Genomic DNA, 19,398 nt, shown 5'->3' on the forward strand with positions numbered 1-19,398 from the left:
CATATGAATAGCTCCCCTCCCAGCTAGTACTTTTGGATCCCAAGTCCATGTTCTTTTGTCATCACCAGGCTGATTCTCAGCTCCTGGAAAAACAACTCAAAGTTTGAGTCAGACACTCCATGTGCTGTTCAAGGATCTTCCCTGCAACACTGTTTATAATAACAAGAAATTATAAACATGAATGCCTATCAACAGCAGAGTGGTTAAATACCACCATATGATGGAGTGCCAGTACCCCGCTGCTGTGAAATGACAGAAGGTTTAAGTATGTTGTTAAAGAGAAAAGGCAACTTACATACACATGTGATTGCACAGGCAAAGAAAATTCATTGAAGGACATTTATGCATTCAGAAAATATTTGTTAAGCATTTTAAGGTATCCAAGAAACTTATTAACAGGGGTTACCTGTGAGGAGTGGGTCTGAGGGAAAAACAGTAACTTGTGCTTTTTGGTAATCTTCTGTACATTTAAAAAAACTCCACAAGCAGTATTCTGTATAAAGTCAAGATAAAAAGAAGTTTGAGAAAACAAGTAGAAATATCCAACAGGTACTTGACTAGAAAGGGACAGGGCTGTACAGAACTTATAAGTAACAATTTTTTTCCCTTCTACAAATGAGGATGGCGGTAGGCGCGTCCTACTTTTAGTGCAGGAACTTACTCTAAAACGGGAAAAAAAAAACACCCTAGGGCTGATGATAAACCGAATACCGCTTAACCTCTGCGGCCCAGGTCTTCCTACCACGCGATCTGGAGAAGTATTATCTGTAGATGGTGTGCAACTGAAGCCGCGGGAACTGCTGCTGTCGATCCCAGGGGTGCATCTTACACGCCGGGTCATTCATCTCCCAAGTTCTGCGTCAAGCTGGAAGAGACGCTGAATCTGGAACCACCCACCCAGCTTTACCAACGGGGCAACTTAGGCTTCAAGAGGTCACAGGGCTGGGATGTGACTTCGCCCCAGCGCTGACGTCAAAGGCCACACTCCTAACACACTACGTCCCGGCTCCTGTCCTGTAAAACTCCGCAGCCTCCAGCCGCCTAGGCGTCCTGTCCACAGCCCCGGGACACGGTGGAGGGCCCGGTGCCAGCACCCCGGAGGCAGCGTCCAGACAGAAGGGAGCGAAGTGTCCGAGTCCCCAGTCCCGAGAAACCGGGAGCTCGGCCTAAGAGCCGCCCCGCCGGTCACACTGCCTGCCAGTCTTTCTCCGCAGCGCTTGCGAGTCTTGAAGATGAAGAAGCGAGTCCGTCCCGGACCACGGCCCGGCTTCTCCGGCACTCTCGGCTTCTTACAGTTAGGTTTCGACCGCAGCTCCGCTCTCCGAGACTTCCGGGCAGGGGGGCGCGGAGGGCTGGCGGCGGCGACGTTCACAGACGGGACGCAGGGAAGACCAGTCAGCGCCCGCGAGACCCTTCCAGAGCGCATGCGCAGTGCGTGAGCGCGGAGAGGGCGCGGCTGGCCGCGACCGCGGCTGCGCAGAGGCGGTGCCAGGCGCTGCGCCTGCGCAGTGGCGGGGCGGGGCGGGAAGGAGGGAGGTGGTGGCAGCGGCGGCGGCTGCTGAAGAGGAGGAGGAGGAGGGGGAGCGGAGGGAGGTGTTTCTGTCAGTTCCGGCTGTTTGTTCGGGAAGTGGATCCGCCGCTGCCGGAGCACCCCGGAGGGAGCTGCGGATCGCGAGGCCAGCACCGACCGCGCCCGCTAGCGCTCGCCTCCCCCGCCCGCCATGGCCCGGGACTACGACCACCTCTTCAAGCTGCTCATTATCGGCGACAGCGGTAAGGGCCGCAGCGGCCGGAGGCGGCGTGGGCCCTGCCGGGCGCGGCCCGCAGGAGCCTCGGGGAGGACAGGCAGTCGGGGAGGTGCCGGCCCGTGCGGGGCGGGCGGGGCGGCCGGCGGCCCCAGGGGCGCGCGGAGAGGCTCCGGGCCGCGCCGAGGTGAGGCTGGGGTGCCGGGCTGCGGAGCAGGGTGCGCGAGGCTTGGGGCTGGGCGCCCGGTCCACTCGCCGCGCCGGTCCCTGCCTCACGTATGACCTTGGTCAAGTCGCGCGATCTCTGGAGTTGGAGAGACCTGGGTTCTAGTCCTGGGGCTACCAGCTTCCTCACTCTGACCTTGGGCGAGTTGTTTCGCCTTTCCGAGCCTCAGTTCCCTCATCTGAGAAGTGGGGACTTGCCTCGGTGGGTGGTGTGAGTATTGGATGAGATACAGCTGGAAAAGTGCTTAGTACTCGACCTGGCAGAAAGTGAGCTCCAGTTAGATGTTAGCTGTTGATGTGTTATCAGTAGCCTTTGTAAGCCTCGGTTTCTTCCTCTGTAAAATGGGCATATTCCCAGAACCTGCCTCATGGGATTCCTGTGAGGTTTAAATGAGGTAAGACAGGTAAAGCACTTTGTGCAGGGCCTGGTACATTCCTGCTGCATTATTACCTCTGTATGGTTCCATTTCCTCATCTGTAAAATGGAATAGTAATAGGATCTACCTCACTGGGCTGATTGAGTATTCAATGAGATAATGCACACACAGTGTTCAAAACAGATCCGGGCACATAGTGAGTGCTCAGTGTGTGTTTGCTGTTACATACTGTCTGCTGCTAGACGGGTGTTGGAGGTGGGTTGGCCAACATTACAAAAGTGCTTTGACCATTTATACACTCCTGTAGAGTTCCTAGCTCCCTCTCCAGTGCCTAGTGCAGTGCCTCACACTCAGTAGATGCCTAATGTATACTTATTGAATGAATGAATGAATATCAAGTGTCTTAAGAAAAGATAGGCTGGTTTCTGAGAAAGAGTGGGAGTTTTTTTTTTTTAACATTTATTTACTTATTTAGTCTGTGCCAATTCTTAGTTGCGGCAGGTGGGCTCCTTAGTTGCAGCATGGGAACTCTTAGTTGTGGCATGTGTGTGGGCTCTAGTTCCCCGACCAGGGATCGAACCCTGGCCCCTTGCATTGGGAGCGCGGAGTCTTACCCACTGGACCACCAGGGAAGTCCCAGGGTGGAGGGTTTTAGAAGTGTTTGGAGTGTGGCAGGTAAGCAGGTTTATGGGGTGACCAAGGGGTCAGGGAGGCAGGCCCCAGGAGGTTTATGGGAGCATAGCTGAGGTGCTGGGATTTTATGATGGGGAGGGAGGCTTGGGAACGTGCCAGACTTATAGACCAGACCTGGGTTGAGTGTTGGCAGCAGTGTCATGTTACTGGAGGCAGGGGCCAGGTTGGTGGTGGAACCCATGGATTGTTAAGAAAAGAGGGGACCAAATCAAAGGGGTTGTCAGACCCTGATGTGGGAGTGCTGTGACGGTGTCATAGCTGGACCAGGAAGGTGGGTGGGTCGTGGTCTCACCGTGGAGCTGGGTTGGGACGTGGCTGGTGGTTTGGATCAGGTGAAGGGTGGCTGAGGCTTCTGAGGCTGCTGGTGGAAGGGAGAAAAGTTAGGGCTAACTAGGGAGATGAAGAGTAGCTGTGGCTGGGGGAGGAGTTAGAAAGGTGGAGGATGGATTCCTTGTGGTTTGAATGAAAGAAAACCAGACAAGCTATGTAGCCTCGCTCTTGGAGATGGCCTCGGGCATTTCATGGGGTCCTGAGGCTTATGCCTTTCAGGTTTTGATTTCAGCCCTCACCTTGGTTCTGAGGGGCTGGCACCAGGGTGATTTCTCTCCTTTTGGAGTTAAAGTCAGGCTACCATGGTCAAGGTCCCTATCCCTCTGCAAGACATCTGGGGCCTGTGTATTGATATACAAAAATGAAAAGCATAAGCTTAGCCAGAAGATGCACCCTATTGGCTTTTCTCCCTGGTGAAACCCAGGGGATGGTTTTGGCCCCTTTCTCACTGTACATTTTGCATGGTGTATTGATTTTTCACTCAGAAGTTAGGTGTGGGAGAAGACTCGCTGGGTCAAGATTTATGTGACCTGGTTCCTTGTTCAGTCCGAGCGTATAGGACTACGTTGTGTAGAGGAGATGGATGTTTTACAGTTTAATTTCTCCTGACAGTGAGCTGATACTCAAAGCCCGATGCTTATGAGGCTGGGAGATGGTAGCCATGGAAGTTCAAACTAAGCTTTGGCAACTGAGCAAGGAGACTAACATCACGCCCTCCCCTGAACCTGGCTCCTTATGTGATGCTTCCTTAAGGTTTTTCAAACGATTTCATAGACACTCTCTCATTTGATCCTTACACGTTGCCTGTGTGGTTTGTCAAATAAGGAAACTAAGGCTCAGGGTAGCTGACTGTCTTGCCCCAAGTCACACAGCTCTTCAGAGGCAAAGCCAGGAGTTAATGCACATGACGCTTTGTGAGCAGCTGGTGTGGGGCCTGGCACACAGTAGGCCCTCAATGAGTGTAAGTTTCTTTCTGTATAAATCTAGAGCTCTTCTTCCCACTCTGCCACATTGTACACGCTTCTGGAATACAACCCCTCAGCTTTTGCAGCTCTTGTTTGTGCCTAAGATTGTATACTCTCTTATGCTCTTCTGACATTGGCTCTGATTTGTAACAGCATTTCGTCCGATCCATGGGGCCAGCCAGACTCATCCTTAGAACCTGGAGGCCGCAGTGGCTGTTGAAGGTCTAATTGAAGCTTTCGACCTCACAGATGAGTGAACTGAGGCTCGGGGGTGCGGTGTGTGTGTGACCTGTCTGATCCTATACAGGGAATTAGTTCCTGAGCCAGGATTAAACCTGAGAACACGTTACTCAAAGGTCTAAGGGTTTCCAACAGTCTAGAACCGAAGCAAAGAGGGATGAGGGAACTAGAGCGCAAGGGAGGAGCACGGCCAAGGGTGGGGGCTTCTATGGAGGCATTTTGAGGACCAGAGCATCTGTGTAGGGCAAGAGGCAGAAGGCAGGGGCAAGAAGGAGTTTGATGCAGGGAGAGCAGTGGTGACTGAGAGTGGGGGGTAAGGTTTTTGCAGAGAGAATCTGTCTCCCTGCTACCAAGAGGCATCAAGGGCCAGGGCCTGTGCTCTCTGCAGGGTTGAGGGTGATGGGGCTGGCCTGTCGGGGTGCGTGCTGGACATGGCCCTTGGAAAGCTGCTGACTTCGGCTGTGGTGAAGGCAGATTGGTACCCGTCACTTCCTCCCCTGGGCGGGTGCTGCAGGGTGGATGGTAGCAGCGTGTGTTCCTAAGGTGGCTTCTTCAGGGGTATTTAGGAAACGGTGTTTCTCTGCATGGGTTTCCCTTCCTTTCAGGGGGGAGAGCAAGGCCAGAGGTGGGTGCTGGCCTGAAGAAGCCATTGACGTGGTGACTGTAGTGGTTTTGAGCAGCTCTGCAGATGAACTTGGGGTGAATGAAGAGCACCCGGAGAGGCCAAGCTGGGGGGACGCTGCTGCTTCACGCAGAGAGTACCCCCCGCCCTTAGACGTATGTGAGTCAGATACCATTTAACTTAAAAAAAGGATGCTGCCGCCCCCCGAAAGTTTGACCACCTCTGCTTGGGCTCCTTTTACTGCTGCAGCTGTAGCGTTGGGTAGCATGGCTGTCTGTGATTGGCATTGGCTTAGTCATAAATTCACTAAACAGTGTTTTGTTGGCCCCTACTGAGTGCTGGGCCCAGCTTCCAGCCCCGTGAACGTGCAGGGCAAGTGGAGCGAGACCTCCTTCCTAGAGGAACTCATGGCCCAGTGGCTCAGACACAAGGTTTTTGCTGAGTAAGCGGGCCAGGAGGCTCCAGGAGGAAGCAAGGAGCCGGCAGGGCCGATGGGATGTTGGCGCTGGTCAGAGCGCCGTGAGGGACTAGCCCAGGACTGGGGCTCTCCTCAGGCTGGGCAGGAAGCCTTGCAGAGGAAGTGGCCCCAGCGCGGCAGGCTGTGGCTGAGCGGCGGGGACCAGGGCTGCGGCACCTGTCTGCTCAGAGCTGCGCCCAGCCTGTCTTCAGGATGGTCAGACCCCGGTTCACTCCATGAGACAAGTTCTTCTGGGCATCGCTGGGCGACTCACCCACTTGGAGAGGTCCCCAGAGGAGATCGTCAGAGAGGACTGCCCAGAGAGGACGCCTGGGTCAGCTGGGAATGGGGCAACGGCAGCTCCCTCTGAGTATCTGGTGAGCGCACGGGTTCCTCCCCACAGCCAGGCACACACACTCAAAGTTCGCTCTTAGCTGGGGGCGTAGGCGTGGGGTCTGAGACCCTGGGTTAAGATCTTCTCTTGTCTAGCTTTGATAGCACTGCTGCTAAGACTCTTGACAGGCATGGGACACAGGAGCCACTATGGGTTTTTTTGTTCCACTTCCCGAAGCAGATGCAAGAAGACCTCCCAAGCAGCATGTATTGGCAAGAGCTGTGGAGCTCCAGGGTGGACAGCCCTGGATTCAGATCCAGCTCCACGCCCCTGCCGAGGCCCCTAGACCAGCCGTGTAGCTTCTTGGAGCCTCTGATACCTCATCTTAATAGATGCAGCTGGACTTGCAGGAACATCCGAGTGCCGGCCACACGCAGTGCCCTGCATGTGCTAGTGCTTTCCTTCTGTGCTCGGTTGACCCAGCTGGCTTGGGGGGAGGGCAAGGGCGGAGACAGGAGGACACAGGGCACAGGACAGGTGCACCTGGAGGCTAAAGCTGCCGTGTGTTGAAGTAAAGGGAAGCCACCCCTATGACGGTTCTGCCTGTTCTTGGAACAGGAGAGACTGTGGGAAGTGAAATGGTCTGAGCACCCTGAGCACCCCTGAGCTGAGGGGTGTCAGGCGGGCGCCCCCCTCGCCACCCATGTAGCCACCCGTGGCATCAGCCGGGGTGAAGGTGGCCGACAGTCGGTTCAAGTTGTCTGCACCTCACTTTCTTCATGTGCAGAATAGCCCTGAGGATCTCCAGGGTGCTTTGCAGCCATGCAGCCCCTTGTCTCTCACCAAACCGAAGCTCCACATGTGATGTGCATTTTCCAGGGACTGCATTCTAGACACACCTTGGGGCCAGTATCCCTTGGTCAGCCTTCCCCTGCTTCGTGTCCGTCGTTGGGTCTCTTCCTTGGGGTTGCTGGGCCTGGCCCTCACATGGGCCCAGCTCGTGTCTTACACTGAGATGGAGGAAGAGGTCAGATCCAAGGGGAGAGGTGTTCTGGTGCAGGCTGGTTGGGGAGGAATATGGGTGCTGCTCTGCCTCTGAAGAGTTAGGACTCGGGACCATCTCCCTGAAGAGGGGTAGGGGTTGGAGTGGGGACCCGGGCCTCCTCTCATTTCCTGCTTTCTCCCCTGCAGGTGTCGGCAAGAGCAGTTTACTGTTACGTTTTGCAGACAACACATTCTCAGGTGAGTGTGCCGCTGGGATGCTGCCGGGTGTTTTGGTTTTAACATCCCTTCCCCTGGCGCCAGAACACCCTGGCCTCTGCCTAACGTCAGAAAAGTTCCTCATTCTGATTGCCAGACAGGGGAGGAGGAGGAGGGGGCGTAGGTTAGAAGTCTCTGTGGTCGGTCTTCATCTATCTTGTTCAAAAAAATCCTCCTGCAGGCCCATCCTTTTTCTACTCAGGGTCTTTTTTGTGTCCTAACATTTAAAAAAGAAAGAAAAAGACAAGTTAGGACATGCCTGTATAAAGTGTCAAACAGGAAGGCTCAATACAGTGAAAAAGGAGCACTGTTCCCCACCCCCTGCCCCACCCCCGTCCTGGGTACCCTGGTAGCCTCTGCTCAGTGTGATGTGTCTCTCACTCGACTCCACACGCTGTGGGCCGGTCACTTGCCTTCCCCTTGGCATATCAAGGATCATCCTTGCACGTCTACATGCAGACCTGTGGTACTTTTGAATGGCTGTGCAGCTTCCTGGGCTGTTCAGGGATGCACATTGTTCATAACAGTGTTCTTGATGCGTGCATGCTTTCTAGTTGCCTCTATTTTAAGTGGTGCTGTATTTCTTGGGACACACTGTGTGTTTATTCTTGCATAAAAGTGGAGTTACTAGGTCAGGGGGTATGTGCTTTTAAAGTTTTCACAGGTACTGCCAGTTCGCCTTTCACAGAAGCTGTACTAAGTTGAAGGGGTCTAAAGAGCCCCTTGTCAATGCTGGTAGGTACTAGGTCTTAGTGGTGTTCATTTTTGCTCAGCTGATAGGCAAAAAGTGCTGCTCGTTCAGTCTTGTGTTTCCCTGATCACTGGTGAAGTGGGGCACATTTTCATTGGTCGAGCACATCAGGTTCAGTGCAGAGGCTTTGGGCTGTCTTGGCCTCTCTGATCGAGGACTGATGTGTGACTACCTCTGGGAATTCCCGTGATGCAGTTGAGGGGCGAGCTTCACTTAGGAAGTGATTACGTGGTGGATGCCTCTCTCTTGAGGAAGGGAGAGGTGGGTTTCTCCTCACAGTGGCCCTGCACACCCCTGGTGGCATGACATTGGAAAGAGTTGTCTTCTCTATGTGACCATGAGTGTGACTGAGTCTCAGCTCATCTTTAAAAGTGGGACCGATCCCCATCCCTCCCACGTAGGGTTACTGCGAGGATTCCCCAGGACTAAGTAATCTCTCAGTAAACACCAGGGGTTTGTCGTTGTCTCCTGTTCGAGAATGGTGACTAGTGGGCACTTCTCACTGTGCTGGAAAACATTCCTCTTCCTCCTTATGTCCCTCTGACTCCCCCTCCTGTCAGCTTTCAACTCTTGGAGGGTTCTCTTTTGCAACCTGTCTCCTCCTTTCCATTTCTACTACCAGTTCAGACTGCTGTTGATTCTAGCCCGAAGCATTACAGCAGCTCCTGCCCATCCCGTACCAGACTGCTGAGTTTATCTTGCTAATGCATGTCTCTGGCAGGGTTTCCTCTGTTTAAAAACCTCAGCGGTCCTCTCAAGTGAGCAGAGTTCACAGCAAGGTTTCTCCACTGTAGCACCACTGATGCTCTGGGCCCTGTAGCTCTTTGCTGTGGCGACTGTCCTGTGCATTGAAGGATGCTGAGCAGCATCCCTGGGCTCCACCCACTAGATGCCAGCACCCTTCCCCCTCCCAGTTGTGACAGCCGAAAATGTCTCCAGACATTTCCAAGTGTCTTCTGGGGGGTGACTCAACAATCCTCTGTTGAAAACCACTGGCCTTCATAATCTATCTTCAGTTCACCTTTCCAGCTTCCTACCTCATGCTGTCTGTTCATGCTTTTCTGTGTTTTCACTAGCTCGCTCACTTATTCAGCCATCAGCTGTGTATCAGGTGCCCACAGCACTAGGTGCTGGGCTGCTCTCCTTGGTGTAATCCAGTCCCCGCAGAGAGCCAGATGCCGCCTTGTCCTCTGTGCTGCCTCAGTTCTTTTCTTCTGGGTGGGATGTCTTTCCCCCAGCTAATCTCAGCCTTTGAAATCATACCTATTCTTTCAAGCCAGGTCTAAATGTGACTTGCGCCCGAGAGCCTTCCTTGATCTCCACCCCACTTTGAACTTTGACCTTTCCTATCCACTCTACACACTTGATAGAGTCAGTTGTGTGTGTGTCTTGTCTGCGGCACCGGGTCACACTGTCAGCTCCAAATGGAGTGAGAACATGGGCTCTTCTAGCATTCGGGCCTTTGTAAGCCTGGACAGGACTATTCTGTTGCCAAAAATTCTCTTTAACTCCATCTTTCACACAGATGCCCCAAGAGAGCTATTTACAATGCAGCTCTCATGCTTGGATTAAACCCTTCAGTGCCTCCCTGTCACACACAAAAGAGAAAGTCCAAGCTCTTGAAAATGGCACAAAGGCCAAGATCTGGCCTTGTTCACCTCCACCCCGAACCTGCCTCCCTCCGTGTGCTTGACCTCAGGCCACTACCCCCCGCCCCCCCCCCCCCCCCCCCCCCCCCCCCCCACACACACACACCACTGCTACTTTTGCTGCCATCTCCTCTGCCTGGAGCAGTGTTTTTCAAATTGCAGGGTGGGACTTAGTTTTATTTTTCTAGTTTTTATTGGAGTATAGCTGATTTACACTGTTGTGTTATTTTCTGCTGTACAGCAAAGTGAATCAGTTATACAAATACATATATCCACTCTTTTTTGGATTCTTTTCCCATACAGAGTATTACAGAGTAGTTTCCTGTTATATATATATAATAGATTCTTATTAGTGATCTGTTTTATTTGTATATAGATATATATATTTTACATATAGTAGTGTGCATATGACTTATGTTTCAGGAAGTTAATTTTGTGGGTCATTTAAAATGTTTGGACTAGAAAAGAGAAGCCCGGAATGCATCATAGGCTCCCACCATTCCCAGGCCACAGTGAATGCGTCCATGCCACGGCCACTCTAGTAGAGGGGCATGTCCCCTCCCCCCAGTCACGTCCCCTGTTTTATTTTCTCTGTGGCACTCCGTTGCTCTTGAAATTGTCTTCTTTATCACTGTTTCATTGTATCCTGTCTGTTGCCCTCACCTTGGGGCTCGGACTTTGTCTTTTTTGTTCAGGGCTGTGTCCTCCAGGCACTTGGAGTGAGCAGGGCGGGACAGTGGAGCCCAGGGTCACCTGTGCCATTTAGGGCGTGGTCTGACCAGGGCGGCCTGTGGGCCCTGCTAACATCTGTGTGTGTGCAGGCAGTTACATCACCACAATCGGAGTGGATTTTAAGATTCGGACTGTGGAGATCAACGGGGAGAAAGTGAAGCTGCAGATCTGGGACACGGCCGGGCAGGAGCGCTTCCGCACCATCACCTCCACGTGAGTCAGGCCAGCCCCGCTCCTGCTCAGACCCCTTGCCACCGACATTCAGACACAGTTGAGCCACTAGTGCCGGGTCACGATAGAAATGCCACTGGGGCGGGCCCCCGCGACTGTTGGGAGGTGAGCTCCTTGCCGGCTGCAGTGGGTGGCGTCAAGTGGGGTCCTTCCTCTTCCTGAGGCTGCAAGAAGAGGAGGGGGCGTGGTGGGACAGCGTGCGCCAGTCCGCTGATCCTCTGGCCTTTGGTTCCTTTGTCTTTAAAATGGGGTAGCAGTGGTGATGTTGGCTTTGCCAGGTGGTGAAACACTTAGGCAATGACAGTGCTCTTGTTAGGTGTCAGCTGTGACAGCCGGGGTCGTGAGGTCAGCCGTGCAGGCTCCCGTCACCACCCTGACTTCCGGGAGGGGGCTTCCCTCTGCTGGGAGGCCTGGAAGGAGCACTGGTAGGTAGGAGGCCGTTGGGTGGCCCCTCCTCCCCAAAGCTGTCTACTGGGAACCCAGCTCATGCTGAGGGCTGTCCTCCTTTGCTGCTGCAGTACCTTTGTAATTCTTAGCTGTAAACAGGAGGAAAACCTAGCTGGAGCGCCAGACAGCAGGGGTCCTGTGGAGTGGCTGTTGGTTAATGGAACAGGTTCCAGGAAAGAGCAGGGCTATGAAGGCAGACACTTGGGAATTTACATTTTTGCTCTGCTGTGTGACCTTGGGCAAGTTGCCTAAACTCTATGCTTCAGTTTCCCAGGGGGCTTGTCTTTGGGATTTGCTTTAATGCCAAGTCCAGTGTGCTTGGGGACATCCACGTGTGAACATGGATGATGCCATTGAGCTCCCTGCAGCTGGTACTCTCATCATCCCTGTTTTACAAACGAGGGAGCTTCCGAGGGGGTCCTGCTCCCTGTGATGGGCAGCGCCTGCGCTCCACACTGGGGTGTGTGCAGAGCAGGAGCCAGCGCCTGGCCTGGAGTAGTCGCTTCTTCCATCGGCCTCTCCTTTGCCTCCCCCAGCAGAGCCTGTGTGAGTGGGGCTCTTGGGAAGGCACGAGGGAGTGTCGTCTCCTCCCGGCAGGGTGAAAATGGGGCAGACCCCCGGCTGGCCACCCATCTAAGAGGTGGCTCAGGATCTGAGGGGTGGGAAGTGTGAGGGTCGAAGAGCCCCCACGGTGGTGGCTGGGAGTGTCGGGGTGTCCAGGGGTGCCAGCTGGGTGGATGGGTGGCCCTGGTCAAGGGGCTTCAAGGGGCCAGAGCCTGAGCAGGCCGGGGGCGGGCTTCTGTCACTGGGCCAGCCCTGTGGTGAGCACACGAGCCAGGATCTGTGACTCCCTGAGACCCCGGGGGTCCGCAGTCCTGGGGGCTGCCCAAGGCAGGTCTCTGCAACTACTTCCCGATGAGCTGCCTGAGCCCCCTTGTGTCTTGGTAGCTGCCAATGAGGCCTCAGCTAAGGAGGGCAGCTGGGGTCAGGGGGTCCTTGGGGTAGGACAGACATCATGAGCTTTGGGCAGCCCAAGCATCTAGGCCTGAATAAGACCAAGACCTCTTGTCGGGGTCGGGAGGAACGGGCACTGACCCCCAGATATCCTTACTCTGGGCTGGGACTGTCGCCAAGGACCTTACCTGCTTCATTTCATTTAATCCTGATAAAAAGTCCTGTGATTATCTCCAGTTTACAGACAAGAAAACTGAGGCCCAGAGCGGGTGAAGTAACCTAGCTTGCTTGGTTAGGAGTTGAACTGAGGTCTGGCTGATGCCGAAGCTCTTGCCTTTAACTGGTCCACAGCTCTGCTCTCTGCTGGCCCTCCACCGCCACGGGACTGGGGCCGGGGCTGAGGCAGACGGCAGATGCTCTGGTGCCTCCTGTGGGTTAAAACCAGTCAGGGAATTCAGGGCATCTGAGGATACTGGGCCTGTGGCCACAAGAAATGCTCCAGGCAGGGCAGTGGGGCGGGGGAGCCTGAGCCCTTTCAGCAGAGAAGCACGGCCCTGCCCGGCCGGCCATCCTGAGGTCAGCTCCTTCCAGGGCATCGGGAAGAGGGTGAACTGCCTCACTCATCCTCTGGGGGAGAACTCCGCTGCCTGCAGGCAATCTGGGTTTGCACGGGAAGGGGGAGTGCCGCACGCCAGTCGGCCTGCCTGCGGGCTGAGGGAAGGAGTCTGGAGTTTGTTTCAGGAGTTTGTTCTCTTCCAAGGATTGGGGCAATCAGGGGGCAATAACGTGGCCTTTTCTGATTCAGGGCATTAAAAGAGAAACTAAAATTGCATCCTGTTAGCCTGCTGAGAACACCGTGTTGTCCCCCTCACTGTTTCTTGCCTCCTGGTGGCTGGGGTTCACTGACCCTGAGCTGTGGCTGGGGGCACGGGCTGGGGTGGGGTGCTGAGGGCAGAGGGCGAGGCGGAGGCAGGGAAGCCCCTTCCGTACCTGGCCCTGCGCTCAGACCCAGGCTGTGGCTTGCAGCAGTTCACTCCACTCAGCCTTACATCCTCACTGGTGACGTGGTGACCCTCCTGTCTTGTACCAGGTGTGGCAAAGATCAGTAAGGTCGTGGGTGTGAAGCACCGGCGCTGTGCTGGCATAGAGCCAAGTTGTGGCGCGTGGACGTGATGACTGATGGAGGAGGAGGTGGAAGCCCAGCACACCGGTGCCCTCCTCGCCCGAGCTCTGAGCTCTGGACTGGTTCTCTCGGGTGACACCCCCTTGCCTGGGTCCCAGAGAAGGCGGAGGGTCCCGGGGAGCAGTGGGGGCTTGTGCTGGGGCCGCGGCTGTAGGTATTTCTTGGCATCTTCAACTGTCTTCAGCAAAGGAGGGTCTGGAAACACAGTCCACTGCTTGCATGTCCTTTGTTGGAGGGGGACAATCATCTGTCCTCACCGGTTCCCGGCATGCTCTCCTGCACCTGCTCAGGTGGGTGTCCACCAGGTGGACCCAGGTGATGACCTGGTGCTCTAGGGGGCAGGGAGGGGCAGGGCCTGGATGGCTTGATTGTTTGGGCTCCCCAGGGCAGGGCGCTGTGTCCCCAGGAAGGCAGAGCTGCGGGCAGATGAAGCTCCTGGGGGATGTCAGCGGGTGTCTGAGGGTGGAGAGCCAGGGTCGTGAGAGAGGCTGGGCTTTTCTCACTGCCTTGGTGGCCGGCCTGGGGAAGCTGCTATCGCTGCTGCCTGCCATGCTGTCCCTTGGTTTTCTTCCATCTGTGTCGGGGGCCCAGATTGTCACTGAAGGAATAGTAATAGTGATAATAAAGAGCTGGCCCTTGTGGAAATATGTATTATCTCCTTAGTCCTCACAACCACCCCAAGAGTCCTAGTACCCCCATTTTACAGTTGAGGAAACCTAGGTGCCATGAGGTGCACGCAGTAACCTTCCCAGGGCCCCACAGCCTTTCATAGATGGAGCTCGTCTGACCTGTGTCCTGTGATCGGGCCTCGACTGTGAGGGGTCAGCCAGAGTGCTGACGGGCAGGCAGGTGAGAGCACAGCTGCACCTGCCAGCCTGGCCGGCCCCATCCTCGTGCAGCCTGTGGTGCCTCAGAACCGCCACCTGGGAGGGGCTGCTTTCCTACGGGCTTGGGGCCCTGATGAGCCCCGGGAGGGCAGAGGCGCTATGGGCTGGGTCGGGGGGGAGTCCCCGTCTATCCGTGAGCACGGCCTGTTGCAGGCAGTGGTTCTTATCCTCGTTGTTCTCAGAAACCCCTGGTGAGTGAGAATCTCTGCAGCGCTGGGTGATGTGACGTGTCAGGGTAAGGGGTGTCACCTGGCCACTGGGTCAGTGAAGGCTCTCTGGAGAAGTGTGAGGCTCTGTCCTCCTCTTCCTTCCAGGGTTGATGTCCTCCATCTGTCCTCCTGAACGATGTGAGTGAAGGGGGATGTGGCGTCTGGAGAGGAATGTTCACATCCTCCTGCCTTGCAGACCTTCCAGCTGACCGTAGGCGCCGGGGTCTGTGCTTTTGGATGCGTCCTGATGCCCAGGTCATTTCCATGCCCTACCTGCCCCCCGGCCTGGATGAGCCTGGAGTGGCAGGAGGGGAGGTGCCCACCTGCCCCCAGGGGAGTGAGAACAGACCTTGGCAGGCTTCACAAGTGGTGCGTGTTCTTGGAATGGCATTTTACTATGACAGATTTGAGGACAGAAAAAAGTTTTGAATGTTAAAAAGAGGACAGTGGTAATATGATGTCAAATGCAAACATCGCCTGAATTTTAAAAATAAAACAACTTCAAAGAAGTTTCAAGCTGTTGGCAGCCTCTGAACGATTTGGTTGGCCACCGCAGGGCCGAGCGCTCCCCATTTACCGTGCCTGGGGAGCAGCATGAGCAGCAGTGCTGCCGGCGGCCTACCTGCTGGCTGGGCTCTGGATGTCCAGCCGAGGCCGGAGGGAGAGGAGACACCAGGCGTGCTGGGGGCAAGCACTCGCCCCCTCGCCGTTTCCCAGCCGCTGTCTGGATGCGGGCAGGCGGGTCCTGCGAAGGGGCTACTCTTGTTTAGGCTGAAGCTCTGACGCAGACCCTGGCCCTACAGATATTATCGGGGGACTCACGGGGTGATCGTGGTCTATGACGTCACCAGCGCCGAATCCTTTGTCAACGTCAAGCGGTGGCTTCACGAAATCAACCAGAACTGTGATGACGTGTGCCGGATACTAGGTGAGGCTGGACCCAGCAGGGTAGACAGTGGGATGGAGGGTGGCAGGGCGTTCCCACGGGGCTGGGCTGACCCTGCTTTGCCTTGAAGTGGGGAATAAGAATGACGACCCTGAGCGGAAGGTGGTGGAGACAGAAGACGCCTACAAATTCGCCGGGCAGATGGGGATCCAGTTGTTTGAGACCAGCGCCAAGGAGAATGTCAACGTGGAAGAGGTGAGGCCTGCGCTGGAGGGGCAGGGGGTGAGCACGGCCCAGCTCTGCTCCACCACCATGGCCTCCTTGCCCCACCCTGGCCTGCCCGGGGCATCCAGGTGGCCGACAGAAAACATCACAGTAACGGCCGTTGAATGAGTGCCTCCTGTGTGTGCCAGGCCTTGTGCTAGGCTCTTTACAGGTGCCACCTCATATCTCACCAGTCCTCTGAGGTAAATTAGTCCCATGTTTCAAATGGGAAACAGGTTCCAGCTCGTGAGAAGCTGAGTCAAACTATGACGTGCTCCACACCACAGCCGTGCACAGTGTCCACTCAGTCCTCTGCCTCCCCGTCCCTCCCCACTGTCACCTCTTCCTGCTCTCTGGCTTTCCTTGGGGCCTTGGCCTCCTGTAGAGACCAGCTAGCTTTCCTGTGGCCTCCAGAGCTTGCTTGGGTGGGTGTCCGGGCGAGCCCCCAAAGGCATCTGGGGAGGCACATCCCCTCAGACTGGCTGGGCCTCTAGACCGGCGCAGCCTCCTGTCACTTAATGCTGCAGCTGCTGGAAAGCGCTTGTGAGTCTTTGGAGAAAAGCAGGACCTTTTGCCACAAGCCCAGGCTGGCTGCCCTCATGGCTTCAGGAGGGTCCTGCCTGTGGGGTGTGGAGCCCAGGGGCGCCAGATCCCACTGCATCCTGGGCTCGGGCTGCCTGATTGCAGGGACCCCGGGTGCCTGCGTCAGGCTAGGGTCACAGTGTGGGCTTTTCCACTTAGGGGCCTGTGGCGGGGCCCTGAGTCCTCTCCACGCTCCACTGTTGCTTGTGTAGATTGGGGTGGGGTGAGAGCCTCTGCCTCCCGGGTTGTGGGAATGAGTGAAGCAAATTATGTCACATACTTGCTACCTTTCCCAGAAGTGGAGGAGAGCTGTGGGGTGGTCCGGGGAAGGTTCTAGGCAGGGTGTGCAGGGAGGTAGCGTGGAGCGGGCAGGCTCTGGGTGCTTCTGGTCCATCGCAGGGGCACCTTTATCTGTGTTGTCTGGAGTCCAACTGAAGGAAAGGAGTTCTTTCTCCTTTAAGAGAAAGACTGGAAAACCCCTTCCCTGAGATGTAGCTCAAAGGTCTTTGATGTTGTTCCTCTTTGACCTTTATAATTCACCACCTCCTTCTAGATAGGGTTTGAAGATACACATACAAAAAAAACTCACCTGTAGAACTAGAAAGCTGGGCCTGGGGAGGCAGGGAGTTGGCCACGCTGTGATGGGGCCTCCACGCTGGTCTGAGGCCTGCCCTGCCTCCTTCACCCTCACAGATGTTCAACTGCATCACAGAGCTGGTCCTCCGAGCAAAGAAAGACAACTTAGCGAAACAGCAGCAGCAACAACAGAACGATGTGGTGAAGCTCACGAAGAACAGTAAACGAAAGAAACGCTGCTGCTAATGCCCCCAGCCCACTGCAGAGACTGCACTGCGGCCACTCCCCCTGCCCCAGGCCAGGGGGCTCCTCTCCTGGGGGACACTGTTTCGTGCCGTTATTTAAAGAATTCTCTCCACGTTTTTGTACCGGGAGGCGCCATCGGCACTTCCTCCCCTCCCCCATCGAGTGCCAAGAAGGTGTTGGACAGCCTGCCCTTCCCTTCTGGCGCCCCTGCCCCCCGGCCAAGGCGCCTGGGCCCGGCGAGGACGCTGCCAGCCAAGCGGACTGATTAACCGGAGTTTGTACATAATGTATATTGCTTTAACCAGTGCATCACCCTTGTCCTGCTCTGGCTCTTGCCTCCCTAATGCCAGCCTGCTGCGACACCCCCTCCCCACCCAACCCCAACTTACTGCCAGCAGCTTCCTGAGGGGACAGGATTACATGCTAGACATACCTTTTGCCAACCTGGGCTGGTGAAGTGGGCTCCACGTGACTCGTTCTCTCCTGCAGGCTGTCGGTGTCTGTCCCTGGCATGTAGGGGCTCACCCCTGTTCAGGGCCTCTGCCGGCCCAGCTCCCTCCCCGCTCCATCCCATCCTGTAACCATTCTGGCAGCTGAGGAAACCTGGCCTTGAAGTGGGCCTGGGGTTCCCATCAGAGGCCTGGCCCTTCATTTCCACAGAAGGAGTCACTCCTGCCCTTTGGCCAACGGATTTCTTGTCCTGCCTTCCAGATGCCTCTGAGCTACAAACCCAAGGGAGCCGTGGCTTCTAATTTATATACCAACCTGTTTTGGTTCCAACAGAAAGGTAGGGGTGTGTTTGTGCAGGGATGGGCTTGCAGGGGGACTAAGGAGCATCATTTTAACAGATAAAGAAAAATGAAGCCAAATCAAATGAATTAAGTTCCTCATACTCTTTTTCTCTTACTGAGGTTTGGTTGGCACAGCATCAAAAGTTGTGGCCGCCCAACTTTGGGTCCAGTGTTTTTAGAAAAACTGAATGGCTTCCTGTCATCATGGGGCCGGGCTCTTGGCCGAGCGGCTCTGCCTTCCCGGTGGTTTGCTGGTGGGAAAGGAGGGGCCTTCCACCCCGGTCTCTGTCGGCCCAGGGCCTCCCGCTGAGTCGTGGGTCTCCGATGCAGCCCCAGGCACCTTTGAGTGTGGGGAGTGGGTGCCAGGGGCCGCTGGGCTGTGGGGACAATGTCTCTGAGCTGCACGCAGGTAGCCTTGGATCACTGACAGGACTGTTTTAGTACAAAGGTAGCATGAGGATTTCTTAGTGAATGGGAAGGAATGGCCGCTGGGGCTGGGAGCCAGCTCTGACCCACCGTGGTGCCCTGGAGGAGAAACCAGGGTCGTCTGCACTTGATGACTGTCACCGCCACCCCCTCGAGACGCTTCATTCACCTTTCCTCTAAAAGGATCACGTAACCTGGGAATAATTTATTTCAACACCATGATGTGTTTTACGAGATTTCCTTTCCTAGGTGATTTCCAGGCCAAGCCCTGATTGGACAATCACATCACAGATCTCACTGCACATTTTCCATGTCACTGTTGATGGGTTTTCAATCAGTAAAAAACTGGGGGTTTCTTGTGTCCTGTCTCTCCACTTCCCCAAACTGCCAAAAGCCCGTAGTTCTGTGTGACAGGCCTTCACTTTGGAGCCACAGGATGAGGTGGGAGCGCTGGGCCTGGGAAGGCGGTGCTGTGGGGGTGACAGCAGGTAGCCCTGTCTGGTTGGGGTGCTGAGAGCCACAGCATGGTCTCCATCCTCAGGACCGTCCTGGTGACCACAGGCCCCATGGAGGGTGTGGAGAGCTCAGGCCTCCTGGGTGGGCCACAGTTCGGCTCTGAGGTGACACTGGTGTGGCAGTGCTTGCAAATTCAAGCGGCAAGAGGAGGGGGTCCTGGAAGTTTCCAGCCCAGGCTAGAAGCCACCGTGGCTTCTGGCAACTGGACATCCAGACCCAGGTGGTGGGGTGATTTGGTGATGACAGTGTGCCTGTCCCGCTGAGTGTCACACACATGAATGGGGGGTGGGGGAGGGGGAATTCAGGGCTGGACCGGCATCCTGGTGGACCTGATGTGAAATTCCTGTTGAACAACAAACCTTTTAAATGGTTTGCTAGGATTATTTCTGTATTGAAAGTTTCTAATTATGCTTTTTAAAAAAATACTAAAAATAAAGGTTCAAGCTGCCAGATTTTCTTCCAGGGTCTGTTTCCTCTCCTCCAGCTGTGCTCTGGGTGGGCCTGGCTGCTTCCCACCCATTGTGTCCAGCTCTTGTTTGTTCTGGTCTGAGTCCTGCACAGGTGCCCATCAAGGCTCAGGGATGCTTTCAGAAGCCAAGTTTGTTTTCTCCATGAAAGGTGGGTCCAGGTTGAGCTTCCCCTCTGGCCGGGAGCACATGTGGTAAGATGCCAGGGGAAATGCCATGTTTATTCTCCGTGTGCCCAGAAGGATGCAGCGGAAGCTTTGCCTACAGTGATTTCTTTCTGCCTCAGAGTTTCTGCCAAGCTGTTGGATCTGCTCACGGCTTGGTAAGCGGTGCTGGCAGGGCCTGCCTGTAGC

At 55.3% G+C, this 19,398-nt stretch overlaps 1 protein-coding gene across 2 annotated transcripts; it reads left to right on the forward strand.

Annotated features, from left to right (window-relative positions):
- The first annotated feature begins 1,561 nt into the window (after positions 1-1,561).
- Positions 1,562-19,028, forward strand: RAB35 (RAB35, member RAS oncogene family). 2 transcript variants are annotated; one of them, XM_027124591.1, is made up of 6 exons: positions 1,597-1,773; positions 7,180-7,230; positions 10,470-10,593; positions 15,095-15,219; positions 15,308-15,432; positions 16,717-19,028. In XM_027124591.1, the coding sequence occupies exons 1-6, from the start codon at positions 1,722-1,724 to the stop codon at positions 16,843-16,845; spliced, it is 606 nt and encodes a 201-aa protein (XP_026980392.1). In that variant the 5' UTR covers positions 1,597-1,721; the 3' UTR covers positions 16,846-19,028. The 2 variants fall into 2 exon arrangements, with proteins under 2 accessions (XP_026980393.1, XP_026980392.1); XM_027124592.1 differs by lacking the exon at positions 15,308-15,432 and having other exon boundaries at positions 1,562-1,773; positions 16,717-16,823.
- Positions 19,029-19,398: the final 370 nt, after the last annotated feature.

Source organism: Aethalodelphis obliquidens, unplaced genomic scaffold, assembly GCF_003676395.1.
Source record: "Aethalodelphis obliquidens isolate GAN/ISIS:26980383/991018 unplaced genomic scaffold, ASM367639v1 scaffold28, whole genome shotgun sequence".
NCBI classification, from domain to species: domain Eukaryota; kingdom Metazoa; phylum Chordata; class Mammalia; order Artiodactyla; family Delphinidae; genus Aethalodelphis; species Aethalodelphis obliquidens.